Raw genomic sequence first — 16,000 nt, 5'->3', positions numbered from 1 at the left:
CACCAATATTCTCTGCAAAAGAGAACTGTGGACAGACTAAAAAAAACTTAACACCAGATAACCATTCCAGTACTTGGTTAACAGGAAACACTGAGTTCATACAAATAATGTATTAACACTAGTCTAGGGACTGGATTAACTATCAGTAACCCCTGGACTACATAGTAACGCAAGAGGACCATAGCACAATTATTTGGCCACCAAGGAGGGGAAAGCTGGATTCATTTGTCTTTCCTAAAGAAAAGGAAATTATCAGGTAAATAGTATTTTCTCATTTCTTAGCATCGCAACATTGAATCCAGAGCCAGTGGAATGTACCCAAGCTACTCCTGAATAGGGCAGGAGGCTGCCCGCGGTCCAGTCAAAACCACTCGTGCAAAGGCTGTGTCCTCCCAAGCCTGCATATCCAGTCGATAATACCTGGAAAAAGTGTGTAAGGAGGACCATGTTACAGCTCGGCAAATGTCATCAGGAGATAATCTAACCTCCATCTATGACACTGCCAGAGCCCTAGTGGAATGAACCCTAACCGGACTAGGCAACATATGCTCAGCATCCACATAGGCAGTCGTGACTACCTCAATCCAGCAAGCTATTGTAGCCAGTGAAGCCGGGTCACCTTGTTTATCTCCACTGTTGAGGAAAAACAGGTAGTCTTCCTGAGAGATTTAGAAGCTTCCAGATACCTCACGATGTGTCTCAACATCCAAGGACCACAACAGGCAAAATTCCTCCACATCTATCTGGAGACAGCAGGGAAATGGATTGATGCAAGTGAAAATCTGAGACCACTTTTGGCAAAAAAGGAAGGAACAGTAGACAGCTGTATCGTCCCTGGAGTCACTCGAAGGAATAGCTCCCAGCAAGACAAGGCCTGCAGCTCAAATTTTCTACATGCAGAACAAATTGCCACAAGAAACACCATTTTCAAGGTCAGTAACCACAAAGAAAGGTTACGCATTGGACAAAACGTAGGGCCTGCTAAGAAATCCAGACACTAACTGCAAGGTAGGATGAAAGGTGTTTCACTCCTTTCAAGAAATGGGTCACATCTGGATGAGCCAACAAGAGTTCACCATTCACATGACCCCTGAAACAGACAAGAGCTGCTTCCTATACCTTAAAAGAATTAAGGGCCAATCCTTTATTCAAACCATCCTGTAAAAATTCCACAATGAGCAGGATTTGAGCCAAACGAGGAAGAACCCCCTTGATCTTAACACCAAGCCTCAAACTCTCACCAAACTTGCACATAGGGTAAGGAAGTAGAGAACTTTCTAGCTTGTAACAAGGTGGCACTCACTGCAGTAGAACATCCATGCTTCAGCAAGCAAGCCCTCTCAAGGGCCATACCCTAAGACAAAATATAGAGTCAGATCTTAGAACAGGCTCTTGCCGCAACAGATCCCTGCATGCTGGAAACCGGAGGGGGCGTCTACCAGGAGCCTTCGCAGATCCGCCTACCATGGTCTCCTGGGCCAGTCTGGCGCCACCAGAAGCACCATCCTGCTCAACATGGGCCATGGGGGAAAGACATACAGCAGCTTGTCCTCCGATCCTTCCTGCACAAGAGCGTCTATGCCCAATGACTTCAGATCTCTCCTATGACTGAAGAATCAAGGATCCTTCATACTGCAAAAAGTCATCAGCAGCTCCAGAAACAGCAGACGCCACCCATTCCGTAAGTTGGTCTATTTCCTGCAACACTTGCTGGCTCTTGGTTCTTCCCTGCCGACTGATGTAGGCCACTGTTGCATTGTCCAACATTATTTGGACCGCTCGTCCCTGCCACCTGTCTCTGAACTCCAAGCATGCCAAGTGGACTGCCCGAGCTTCCAGCCGATTGATGTTCCAGAATGACTCTTCTGCACTCCAGCACCCCTGCACTATCAGCTCTTTACAGTGAGCTCCTCAGTCTTGGAGGCTTACATCTGTTGTGAGTACTAGCCAGTCCAGTGAATTTAAGGAAAACCCTTTCTTAGGATGATCCCCTATTAACCATCACTGCAGTTGAGTGCAAATTTCCATCAGCAGGTGGAGCTGAATCAGATCGTCTTGAGAATGTGGGCTCCAAGGAGACAGCAGAGGGTTCTGAAGAGGACGCATATGCACTCTTGCCCAAGGCACCACCTCTAAAGTCACCATCAGCCAAGTACCTGCACATAGGACCACACTGTTGGGCATATTGTGTGTGGCAGACACATCTGTGCCATCAGCTTCTGAATACAGTCCTCTGGCAGGAACACCCTGCCCTGTGTCGAACCAAACACCAAGATACTCTAGCAACTGAAATGGCCAGAGATTGGGTTGTGAACCTGGCCAAAAGCAACCGAACTCCAACAAGGAGAGCACCTTACAAGAGACCTAGAGGCTCTCTTCCAGACTCTTGGCCGAAACCAGCCAGTCGTCCAAGTACGGATGTACCAGGATCCCATTCTCTTTCAACTCCACCACTACCATAACCTTGGAAAAGGAGGTGCTCGAAACTGATGACGACGCTCCAAAACCATGAAATTGTTGATGCTCTAGTCGGATGGGAACTTCCCTGATTGTACTGCCATTATCACTGAGCTCAAGATTTCCATGCGAAAATGACTGCTGACTCCTTTGAGATCCAGGATGGGACTAAACGAGCCCTCATTCTTGGGCACAACAAAAGTGAATATTTGCCTGCATTTTCTAGAGACATGGGAATTGGAACCACAGCCTGCAGGCTGAGGAATTGGGACAATGTACACTCCACTGCCTGTTTCTACAGAAAGTTGCAGGGAGACACCATGAACACATTTGAGGAACACTGCGAAATTCCAGTGCACAGACATCTGGTATCACCTCCAGAACCCACCCGTCTGTAGTGATCTTAATCCTTCGCCAATTTAAAAAAAAGAGGCGCAACCTCTCCCCTGTTCCTGGAAGTCTGTCAGCACACTGTTCATTGGGAGACTCAGGGTGCTCCACTATCTGAGCCTGCTCCCTCTCTGGGCTGCCTGGGACAAAATGACAGATCTACCCAAAAGGTCGAATCCCCTGAAAGGCTGCTCCTCTGTAGCACTGAAAAAGTCAGCCCCTTGAGTATGATCTCTTTGGCTGAAGGAATGTGGCACTTGCAAGGATCAGTGTTGGGACCGGCCTTGTTCAATATCTTTGTGAGCGACATTGCGGACGGGATAGAAGGTAAGGTTTGTCTTTTTGTGGATGATACTAAGATATGCAGAGTGGACACGCCAGAAGGAGTGGAGAGAATGAGACGGGATTTAAAGAAGCTGGAAGAGTGGTCGAAGATATGGCAGCTGAGATTCAATGCCAAGAAGTGCAGAGTCATGCATATGGGGTGTGGAAATCCGAAAACTGTATTTGATGGGGGGTGAAGGGCTGATGTGCACAGAGCAGGAGAGACCTTGGGATGATAGTGTTTAACGATCTAAATTCAGCAAAACAAAGTGACAAGGCGATAGCTAAAGCCAGAAAAATGCTGGGCTGCATAGAGAGGAATATCTAGTAAGAGAAAGGAAGTGATGATCCCCTTGTACAGGGCCTTGGTGAGGCCTCACCTGGACTACTGTGTTCAGGTCTGGAGACCGTATCTCCAAAGGGACAGAGACAGGATGACCAAAAAGGTGGATGGTCTTCATAAAATGACTTATAAGGAGAGATTGAAGAACCTAAATATGTATACCCTGGAGGAGAGGAGGGGCATGGGTGATATATTACAGACTTTCAGATACTTGAAAGGTTTTAATGATCCATGGTCAAACCTTTTCCGTTGGGAAAAAAAAAAAAAATAATCAGTAGAACTAGGGGTCACGATTCGAAACTCCAGGGAGGAAGACTCAGAACCAATGTCAGGAAGTATTTCTTCATGGAGAGAGTGGTGGATTCCTGAATGGCCCTTCCGGAGGAAGTGGGTGAAGACTAAAAACTGTGAGTATTTCAAAGGGGCATGGGATAAACACTATGGATCCATAAAGGCTAGAGGATGGGAATGAGGAGAAGAGCCATGGGGAGTGGTTTTGCTGGAATGGTGGCTACTACCTGGTGATTACTACCCTTATTCAATAAGCCTTCACATGGTTAATGCAACTCCCAACATTGCTCTCTGCTTCAATAGCAAAGAGAATTGTGGAAAACAGGATTTGCATTCAGACAACCAACAACGACTGAACTACACAGTCTGGGTAAACAAATAAGCATGGGGTAAGCTTGCTTATTGTGGCGGTTACTACCCTAAACCAATTAAGCCTGATACTTCACTTTGAATGCATATACAGTGTTGCTCTCTGCTTCAATGGCAGGGGGAGAAATGTGGAAAAGAGGATTTACATTCAGACAACATCCAACAAGGCATTGATCTGTGCAGTCGGAGTAAACAAGCATCGAGGTAACTTGCCTCGATACAGCGATTACTACCCTTAACCATTACTCTCTGCATCAATGGCAGGGGGAGGCAGGAAATTCGAATCAAACAATTACCAACAAGGGCCCTGAAACGTGGTGGTCAGTGAAACAGAAAAGTATGGGAAAATAAGTGTGGGAACTTGCTGGGCAGACTAGATGGGCCGTTTGGTCTTTTTCTGCCGTCATTTCTATGTATCCTCTGGCAATTTGAGGAACTGGAGACTCATCCCACTTATTGGTCATTTTTTCCAGCTCACTCCCAAACAAGAGCAAGCCTTTAAAGGAAATCTTCATAAGGTTAGATTTCAAGGTTGAATTAGCTGGCCAATTTCTCGGCCATTAGTTGACACCTAGCTGCAACTACCGAAGCCACCCCGCTGGCCAAAGTACAGACCAAAATTGCAGCCTGCATCTGCCAAAAAGATAGCTGCTGGTTCCATCACTGCCCTGGAATTTACACCAGACTCATCGACCTCCTGAGAGAGCAGAAAACAAGAGTGAACCACCAAGGGCTCACAAGAAGCTATCTGCAAGGTCATTGCCATTGCCTCCAAGGCCTGCTTAAGGATAGCCTCAATCCTCCTATCTTGTGCATCCTTCAATGGGAACGGATGACCACTTCGTAACGGCACAGACAAGCACATCCACCATCAGAAAACACAATTGTTCTCTCTCACAACCAGATCCAGGGGGTACAGTCCATCCAAAACATGTCCTCCCTTAAAATTTGCTTCTATGGCATCTCATTAAAGATACCAGTATACTACTATGCTTCCCTACCAATCCCACCCCTATCACATCACTCACCAACAAGGCTACCTTCGCATCCTTCGACCTCAACCACTAAGAAGATCGAATCCATTTTAAAAAAGATTAAACCAGCTACCCACACCTCTGACAAAAGCTCTCCTGGCTATTCCCGCCGCCATTGCCAAACCCCTAACTGACAATCAACTGCTCACTCTCCTTCAGAAAAGTCCCAGACCCTCTCAAACTTACAGTCATTAAACCCCTCCTCAAAAAACCCACCCTCGACCCCTCCAACCCAACAAACTACGGTCCAATCTCCAACCTGCCTTTCATATCCAAAATATTGGAAAAGGTAGTTAATATACAACTCACAGACTTCCTAGAAGACCACTGTATTCTACATCCATCACAATTTGGATTCTGTAAAGCCAGAAACACTGAAAATGTCCTAGTCGCCATCCTCAAAAGGTATGGACCATGGTAAATCATATCTACTTGCCCTCTTAGACATCTCAGCAGCCTTAGATACTGTCAACCACGAATTTCTGATCTCACGCTTAGCAGAGATAGGCATCTGACACACCCCTGCTATGGTTTACCTCCTATCTCAACCACAGAGAATACGTAGTAAAAATTGAAAACCGTGAATCCTCACAAATCCCCCTCATTCAAGGTGTCCCCCAAGGATCCTCTTTATCCTCCACCCTTTTCAATATTTATCTCCTGCCTCTGAGACCTCCTCTTGGACCTTGGCCTGCAGTTTCTCCTATATGCAGACGATGTCCAAACCCTCATCTCCATACAAAAATCCCTTAACGAATCCCTGCAATTCTGGGAGTCCTGCCTTGCCTCCATCAACGCCCTGCTATCCAACCTCCAGCTCACACTAAACGCTTCAAAACAGAAATCCTCTTAATCTCTAATCAACATGACCTTATTTCCCAAGCCACCTCTCAACACCTTCCTTAGTAACACCACCCTGCACTCAGAGACCTAGGCGTCACCCTAGACCAACATCTAAATTTCAAACCCCACATCAATTCTCTCCTAAAAGGGGATTTCTTTAAACTCAACATTCTCAAAAAACTCAAAACCCCTCCTGCATGCTCAAGACTTCCACCTAGTACTTCAGACCACCCCTCCTATCTAAACTGGATTACTGCAATTCCCTTCTCCTGAGCCTTCCCGCATCCACCATAAAACCTCTACAAATCTTGCAGAACGCTATGGCCAGGATTTTAAATAACACACGTAGAAGGGACCATATCACCCCATTTCTAAAGGACCTGCACTGGCTGCCCATTCACTGCTGTATTCAATACAAAACCCTCACCATTCTACACAACACGCTGTACAAACACAACCACACCTGGCTTGAGGAAATGCCACGTTTCTGCACATCCAACCGCCCATCCAGAACCTCCCTGGCAGGTATCCTTCATTGCCTAACACTCAAAACCGCTAACCATGCCATCACAAGGCAAAGGGCCTTCATCATTGGCCCTTCCCTCTGGAATTCTCTACCCACTAATCTTCATCTAGAGCCTTCCCTTCATAACTTCAAAAAAGGAATCAAAACATGGCTTTTCAAACAGGCCTACCCCGATTCGAACCAAACCTAGCCCAACTCCCACCTTTCACTCCCTCAGTCTGCCATTAACTCCCCATTATATCCCTGTTATCCCCCCCAGCCCCCATGCCCTCTTTCCCACCAGTATTCCAACACTGTGACCTCATAAGATAATACATTGTGTAAGAGTGCATTTACTTATCCATTTTATTTTGTAATCATAAGACTGTATATAATGTAAGTTTTGCACTTTACTCATTCCGGTTTTTTGTAATCTCTAATAGAAGCTATGTTCTCCACTTCTTATATAATTGTTCCTCTAAATTTCCATTGCTAGCTCTTTTCCCTCTGCCACTCTCCCTCTAGCCTTCTCCCCCTTCCCCCTCCCTGTTCATTGTAATTTCTCCAACTTTAATTGTTAATTGTAAACCGGCATGATATTCCACACGAATGTCTGTGTATAAAACCTTATAAAATAGCCTCCATAGTAGGAAAGAAACATGAGACTTTATGCAAGGAAACCAGAATGGAATTTTTCCTTGGCTTAGACATGGATTCAGCCCCAGGTACTCCCAGCATCTTCAATGTCTGGGAAATGAGATCCAGTAACTCATCTCTATGAAAGAATCGCAGCATAGTTCTATAAGGTTCCCATCCTGAAAGAATCTCCCCATCCACCAGGGAGTGAGGATTGGTCTCATCATCCATGCCCATCTGGATCCCTATCGGAAAAACCGGCTCCAGGTGTAAGACGCTTACCTACAGTACCAGGCTAAGGAATGTGCCTGAAGGGAAAAAAAGACTGCAGTCCTTGAAATAATTCCAGCCATGAAAAAGCTGAAGGATCCTGCCAAAGCCTGGGGCAGACATCCTGTGCCCACTGAGCTACCTTCCCCTGCTGACAAACCTGTTAGGAGAGCCCCTGGATCAGGTGACCCTGGCAGCTTTTCTTCTCCATTCCTGCACCAGGCTGGGAAGACCTGGGCTTAGTAAATCAGAGGGAGGCAATTCCCCCCTGAGCCTCCAACAGCGCTGACAAGTTTATTTTATTTAGATTTTTACATTCCACTTTTAGGAGTGACAGTGTGCTTTGAACCCCAGAATTCCCTGGGTTTTAGCCTGCTGGCTCTAATCACTAGGCTACTCCTTCACTCCAAGTTAGAAGGAATGTCAAGAATGTGATGCCCAAATATGACAACACATAGGGCAAGGTGCCTAGGTTTCTTCATTATAGGCATCATCAGATAAGGTGCATAACAGTGCTGAAATAAAGCACCCAACTTGAGCTCTGACAGGATGCTTAGGGAAAGGGCTTAAAAACAAGTGCTATGCTCAACCAGGTCAACAGTTGGGCACACAGAACTGAAAAGCATAGTGTACGGCATACAAAAAGCACGCGAAGGTGCTGCAGCAGCCGAGCCTTGGAGCGGGGCCTAGCACCAAGGGCTGGTCAACCCGCCAAACTGCCCCCCCCATCCTAAACACCAGCAAGGGTGGAAAGGCTGTCAGATTGCTCACCAAGCACAGAGACTGGGGGGGGGAAATCCTACTCAACTCCCCTTCTCAATTTATTTATTTTTTTTTTACCTGAGCTCAGCTTATCCCAGTTGAGTATAAGCATGGTCCTCCAGTTGCAGGGGGGAGAGGGTATCTCTCTTCACCGCCGAGCTCTGTTCCTGTACCCGTTTGCCTTTTCAGATTTTTTTTCCCCCCACAGCTAAGTCCACACCAGCTAAAAAGCCAGCAACCAGACCAAGGCATTCATTTGAAGGACCAGGAAATCACCTCAAGAATTCTAAACTGACGGAGGGACCTTAAAGTATCACCACAGGAGAGTGGGGAGAATTAATTTCCTTTATTCCTAAACTTTAAAGCAATCCCCAGTAGGGAGATGCACGTCCATCAGTTGGAGTCAGAATACTGGTTGGCTGTCTTCACTGTAGGGGTATATTTCCTGTGTTGTCAGCTTTGCTTTGTCTCCATCTGCTGGCAGAGGTGCATAACCCACTGGTTCTGGATTAATTAGTCTAGACGCTAGAAACAGGGAATACTGCTGGAGAGGTATGAGAACAGGGACTTTTAAGTAATTTGGATCAAATTTCTAACCATTTAGCAATAGGAAAAATCAACTATAATTAAATTCACTAACTGGCATGGAATAGGAATAAAGCCAGTTCCTTTATTATTTTATTAAAGACATTTGCTGGAAGTTTAAGGTCACAAATTTATTCAGAATCCAAATTGTAAATCAATTTGACTTTTAACATCCATGAGCTTTAAAGAACTTTTCATCCATCTAGTCAATTATCAGTAAAGTTGAGTTGGAAACCAGACCAGCTTCCAGCTGTTTACAATGGACTAAAGGGGCAGTTTAAAAGCCAAACACAGAAGGGCCTAGAAATTAATCTCTACCCGGACACACTGAACTTGCACCTTGCGAGAATTAGGTCTTTCAAAATGTGAACAGAATGTGTGCCCGTTAGTCCCTCTCTAAGACTATACCTGCCCGGGCATTACACAGGAGTAAAGCCATAGCTAACTGCCAAGGATTTTGTACTCATGCCATATTTTCTTGGAATTCTGATCCTAGCAGGTTTAGATGAATCTACCATCCTTTCTGCCAGGAAAGGCTTTGCAACTATTCAACCTTCCTTCAGCTTCATATCAAGATCCCTTGTTCTAGAGTTTTTTCCTCTGAAAAGTGCAGGTCTTGTCCATTTACACCTTTTGAGGCATCCATGTCTTAATCATAGTCCCTGTGTTATTCAACTAAATGGTAAAGCTGCAAAAATTAATCAATCATATAGGAAGGATAAAAGCTAAATGTATTAGAATGTAGTGTTTGTGCTAAGTGAAAAAGTAATTCTTGGTTCCAGGTTTTATTTTTAGTTTTTATAAGTAACTCCTGTGTACAATACAGTACAACTGAATGTAACACAAAAAGCATCTTTTCATTTAATACTTTTAAATGAGTCTAGTGTTGAAAAAATCATTAACCTAGCCTGCAACTTAAAGTTATGTTTATTTACTGTCCTACCTGGATTGGATTAGTGGTTAATAGGAGTAAAAAACCCAGCCTACTGGGAAAGTTTAATGTTACACATTAACCAGTGTTGCAACTGTGGAAGACAGCTTTCACAGATCCAGCTGGCTGCTGTTCTTAGGAGGAATAGCCTAGTGGTTAGAACAGTAGGCTATGAACCAGGAACCAGGGTTCAAGTCCCGCTGTTACTCCTTGTGACCTTGGGCAAGTCACTTTACCTTTCATTGCCTCAGGTACAAACTTAGATTGTAAACCCTCTGGGGATAGGGAAATACCTACAGTACCTGAATGTAAACCGATGTGATCTCAGATCGAATGTCTGTATATAAAAAAAATAAAAATAAATAAAAAACAAACATCTGCTTTAGTTTTAATCAACAGAAAAGCATCTTACTTCATAGATATTCGGGTGCCACATTTTGGTCAGGAATCTGAGGTAGGAGGCGAATATGGATAGTCGATGGGGAATTTGATGTGAGCCTGCAACCAAAACAGATATTAAAAATAAATAAATAGTATTCCAAAGCTAGCATTCACAACACACATGCAGTGTACCAACAACTTCTTTCCCCTGACCTTACACACACTACAACAGGGAAGGCCAACGCTGGTCCTCAAGTACCACAAATAGGCCTGGTCTTCAGGATATTTGTAATAAATATGCATGAGAAAGAGAAGCACATTTTACTTAACATAAACAGTGTTTCCGTAAATAGCAGGATGAATTAGCCATATGTGATGTTCATCAGGTGGCACGTTGCAGAGTTGTCTCAAGTCAGTTAAAGTTTGTATTGAGCATGCGCGGGTATTCCCGCGTGAAAGATTGTTCCAGAATTATGTTCAGTTGTTAAAGCTAGTTGAATTCATAATAGAGGATGCTGTCCATGGAGGAGGGTGGGTCAGTTTGCATGGCTAATTCATCCTTTGGAAAACACCATTACAGTAAGCAAAGAAAATTGCTTTTTTGTTGATAAGCAGACAGATTTAGCCATGCTCCATGGGGAGTCTCAAGCTGAGGGCTGCTATTTAAAATCAGTTCCCCTTGCAGTAAATCTCTTGGTTCTTCTGAGAATATAATCTCTTATAACAGGGCTCCCCTGTGGACATCCAACTAGGAGGATGGGGCAATACTTGAGACTATGGTTCCCACTGCGCTGTCAGTAGTATCAAGACAATAGCACGTCGCGAAGGTATGTACTGATGACCAGGTAGTTGCTTTAACATATGTCCTCAATTGCAACATTTAAATGTGCCAATAATGCAGCTGTTGCTCAAACTTGGGGTGATCTGACAATCTGGTAGATTGATTGGATAATGACATTTATACTGCACAATTAGAAAGTGTTCACTTAAATACAGGTGAACCCAGTCTGTTTGGGATCATAGGAAATGAATAGTTGCAAACTTTTGCAATGAGCTTGTGTCCATGCATTTGCAATACGTTAGGGCATGTTTACAATCTAAGGTATGGAGCAACTTCTCCCCTTTCATGACTGTGGGGCTTTGGAAGAACTTTGGTAGTGACGAGATCTTTGGTAAGAAATTTGGGTGGGGATGGAGAAAACCCTTGTCGTGGAAGAACTGGCGATAAGGTGGAAAGTGTACTAGGGTCTGGATCTCACTTATTCTTTGAGCAGAGGTCACCACCATTAAGAGAACTTTCCAGGTGAGGAATTTTAAAGATGCACACCACAAGGGTTCAAAGGTTGTTCAGAGATGCCAGAACTATGTTTATGTCCCACAATGGGTAGGAGGGGGCTGCTTTAGCAGAGGGCATAGATGAATAAGACCTTGCATGAATATGGAAATTAAAGGATGTATGGAAATACACTCCATCTTCTTTGATGATGGTATGCTGCTATGGCACTTAGATACATTTTGGTGTATTGGTTGCAAGTCCCATATTTAAGAGGTAATATACCTACGAAAGTAATTTTAGAGGCTGCATTTAGAAGGGTCTAAAGCGTGTCAGGCACACCAATTGGAGTAGTGACACCATTTGAGGCTATAGCTTCGTCTGGTAGACTATTTTCATGCTAAGAAGAGGACATCTTGGATTTGTTCAGGAAGATTCCAATGCGCTATAGTCACACATTCAACATCCATGCAGTTACATTCAAATTGGAGTGCAAAGGTTTGTAGCATCCTTCCTATTTAACAAGCTGGGGTCACTCAAGTCTCAGTGGAGGGATGTGTGAGTACTACATGAGACATGCATACCATGGCTGTCCAGGCCATGCAGGAGCTATTAGAATCATTGTGGCCTGATCTCATTCATTTCAAAATCATCCTGAGAATTAATGGTATTGGGGGGAAATGCTTACAGTAGACCCTTGCCCCCATAACAGGAAAGCATCTTGAGCTTCTAGGAAGGAGATGGACAAATGAAGAGAATTTGCAAACTTTGCTGTTCTGTTGCGAAGAGATATATCCATGGTTGAACCCACTGGCTGAAAAGCATGTCCACTAATGATTGGGATAGAATATTCTGCTAAGATAATCCACTTCCCATGTTTACAATCACTGGTAGATACGTGGCTTGTAGAAACATAGAAATGACGGCAGAAGAAGACCAAACAGCCCATCCAGTCTGCCCAGCAAGCTTCGCACTTTTTTTTCTCTCATACTTATCTGTTTCTCTTGGCTCTTAGTAACCTTTTGGTTCTATTTCCCTTCCACCCCCCCACCGTTAATGTAGAGAGCAGTGTTGGAGCTGCATCTAAGTGAAAATATCTAGCTTAATTAGTTAGGGGTAGTAACCGCCGCAATAAGCAAGCTTACACCCATGCTTGTTTACCCGGACTATGTAATTCAGTCCTTGTTGGTTGTCTGTATATAGATCCACTTTTCTTCATTCCCCCTGTCGTTGAAGCAGAGATTTATGCTGGATATGCATTGAAAGTGAAGTAGCAGACTTTCTCCCCTGCCATTGTAGAGTAACATTGGCTTAGGAGGCCCATTCCCAAATAGTCAGGGCTTCTTCACAGAGGGCTTGTGACTGCATACCTCCCCCTGCTTGTTTGTGTAGAACTTGTTTTTGTGGTTCATTAGGGCTATCCTTTGGAGGAGGTGCTGGAAGATTGAGGGCATTTCACATAGTCCAAATTCTAGGAGATTTGTATAGTAGTTTTGTTCTTCCTGATTCCAAAGACTTGAGTCTTGTACTGCAGAAGGTGCATTCCCCATCCTTTCATGGAAGCATCGTTTGTCAATTACTTGGTGTGGATGCAAGGGAGCACAGTGTTTTAATATGCCACCATCTTATTTCTTGGTCATGGCTTGCGTCAATCTTATTTTGGTTGACAGTGGTTGAAGATATTGGGACCCTCAACTTTTGAGACCCCACTGTGACATATGCAGCTTCATTAAAAGGAATTATGAATAGCCACTACCACGTGACCCAAGAACACTAGGACATGTTGAACTGGTGTCTGTGCCACAGACGTCTATTCACTGCTATATGAAATTTGAGTGCTCATTCGTAAAGGAGGAGATATGCTCTAGATTTGATTGAGTCTGTGTGACTGACCTGTGTGTGTGTGTTGTGAGGGGAGGAAGATGGATTTCTTGTAAATGATTAGAAAACCTAATTGTTTGCTAGGTGTAAGACTGAAGGGTTTGTTCACCTGGCGCTATCAGCCAGTTGTTTAGGTAAGGGAATAAGACGTATCCTGCTGCGATGGAGGTGCATCACAGCCACTGCTAAAACATACCATGAGGGCAGAGGAGAGACCTTTGCTTTTGGGTTGGAAATCTCCTTGTACCAGTACAAGTCCTCCCATTTGGAAATGCAAACAGGAAGGGTGAATTGGTATGTGAGCATATGCATCTTTCAGGTCAAGAAAGCACATCCAGTTATTGGGCTGGATGACGAGTAAAATGGTGCCCAGGGATGGCATCTTGAATTTCGATAGTTGTTTAGGGACTGGATGTCTAGAATGGGTCAGAGATCTCCTGTCTTTTAGGGAATAAGGAAGTAATGGAATATTATATCCTTTGCTGCATTCTTGGGATGGAATGGATTGTATTGCTCCTTGGTTGAGCAGTTTTTGCGTCTCCTGGTTTAGAAGAATCAGGTGGTTGCGATTTGTGTTGTAAAGCCAAATGAGGCAACGAAGGGTTGGCACTGGAAGTTGAGAAAGTATTTCTGTTGGATTATTTTGAGGACCCATTGGCCTGTGGTGATCTTCCAAGCCTGAGGAAAATGTTACTCTGCCCTGACAGATATTAGTTGCAATTGTGTAGTTGAAAACCTTGCTGACTTTAAGGGAGGCTGCAGAGCACCCCCTTTGTGGGGGTGTTGTGATTACTGTTGGCTTTACTCGTAATAAGCCAGTCAGAGCTGGTAAGAGCAGAATTACTTCTGGGGATAGTAAGGCCTTTTGTATTGTAGGTAGGATAGGTGGTCAGTAGCTCCTTGCTCACTTTGAGATGAAAGGGATTAAACTGTCATGTTCTGCTCCTTGATTTGTGCCACCATTTCTTTCAATTTACCTCCAAAAAGGTCACCCCCCAAGCATAGAAGATCTGCAAGCTTATCATGCACATTATCCCTGATGTTGCCTGCTCTCAGCCATGCCATCCATCTTGTAGCTATAGATGCTGCAGAGGTTCTTAGTCATGGTGTCGAAGACTTCATACATCAAGCGAAGGAAATGTCTAAGACCTTCCTTGATTCGTGAAGTGGTTTATAGGAGAGAGTGTGATTCATCTGACTCAGAGCATATATATGGCTTCAAACTTTGTACAGTGTAGAATTGGTGCTTTTCTATTTTAGCAGTCAACATCGTTCTCTGGACAACTTTCCTCCTGAAGTCAAGGAGCTTTTGGTCTCTCCCTGGCAGACCATTAAAGGAGACTTTCTTCTACTCTGCCAACTCGACCACCACTGAGCTGTGGGATAGCTATACCAGTCTACTACCTGGAGAATTCTTCAACTTAAATTTTAAGACCACTTTTTGAGCCATTCTGGATCCAGAATAGGTGTTTCCCATTTCTTTAGGTGCACCTCATTTATTTATTTTTCTATGCAGACATTCGATTTGCCATATCACATCGGATTACATATAACGCGTGGTCTAAGGCAAGCCTTTTGATGACCTGATATAGTATAACAGCTTAATTGGATAACTAGCTAAGTACAAATAATAGCTATATAAGATAGTATTATAGATATAATATGCTTATCATGACTTTTACAGAATGAACTGGATTTTTTTTTTAATTAACTATGTACAGTAGAAGGGAGGGGGGATGGTAGAATTGAGGGTCCCATAGGAATGCCCAGAATCTTGAGAAAACCCATTTCCTCTGCTCAAGGATCCGACTCTTTTCTGACTTCTAACTTCAGCACAGCACCCAACTTTTCCACAAACCTGGAATAGGTCAGGCCCTCCAGGGGCGAAGTATATTCTGGTGATTCCAATGGTAGCCCCATGGAACTGCTGGGGGACTCCCCAGAGAAGTGTTTGAAGGCAGAAAAGGCAACAGGGAAACAGGTGTGGACTTTGTGGAAGTGGCAGATCCACCAGGTTTCCTGAAGACAAATTAGTATTTCCTTCTGACAAATTCGATAGGCCGGCAGAAAGGATGGCAATGGTATATATAGGAAGAGAAACATAGAAATGACGGCAGAAGACCAAACACCCATCCAGTCTGCCCAGCAAGCTTTCACACTTATTTTTCTCATACTTATCTGTTACTCCGACCGCTGAGTTCAGGGCCCTTATTGGTAGCTTTTTGATTCTAATTTCCTTCCACCCCGCCATTGATGCAGAGAGCAGTGTTGGGGCTGTATCAAAGTGAAGTATAAGGCTTAATGTTTGAGGGTAGTAACCGTTGTATCGCACAAGTTACCCCGATGTTTGTATACTCATACTGCTCAGATCAATGCCTTGTTAGATGTTGGCTGGATGTAAATCCTATTTCTTCATTCCTCCTGCCGTTAAGCAGTGAGCTGCGCTGGATATACATTCAAAGTGAATTATCAGGCTTAATTTGTTAGGAGTATTAACCGCCACAATAAGCAAGCTACTCCCATGCTTATTTGTTTATCCAGACTGTGCTACCTTGTTGGTTGCTGCCTGAATGAAATCCTCTTTTCCACATTTCCTCTTGCCGTTGAAGCCTAGAGCAATGTTGGAGTCTCATTAACCATGTGAATGTTTATTGAATAAGGGTATTAATCACCAGGTATTAGCAGTTATTCCCGCAAGCCACCTCCATCCCTCTTCTGTTCATTC

At 44.1% G+C, this 16,000-nt stretch overlaps 1 protein-coding gene across 1 annotated transcript in view; it reads right to left on the bottom strand.

Moving 5' to 3' along the window:
- LOC115078299 (ubiquitin-conjugating enzyme E2 R2-like) overlaps nt 1–16,000 on the bottom strand; it is a 213,075-nt gene that overhangs the window by 61,688 nt on the left and 135,387 nt on the right. Inside the window, 2 exon segments of the mRNA XM_029581162.1 lie at nt 10,153–10,196; nt 10,199–10,238. Of these exon segments, the coding sequence (XP_029437022.1) occupies nt 10,153–10,196; nt 10,199–10,238 (84 nt within the window).

The sequence above is a fragment of the Rhinatrema bivittatum genome, chromosome 1 (genome assembly GCF_901001135.1).
Source record: "Rhinatrema bivittatum chromosome 1, aRhiBiv1.1, whole genome shotgun sequence".
Taxonomy (NCBI): Eukaryota; Metazoa; Chordata; class Amphibia; order Gymnophiona; family Rhinatrematidae; genus Rhinatrema; species Rhinatrema bivittatum.
This window is presented reverse-complemented; position numbering and strand designations above follow the sequence as displayed.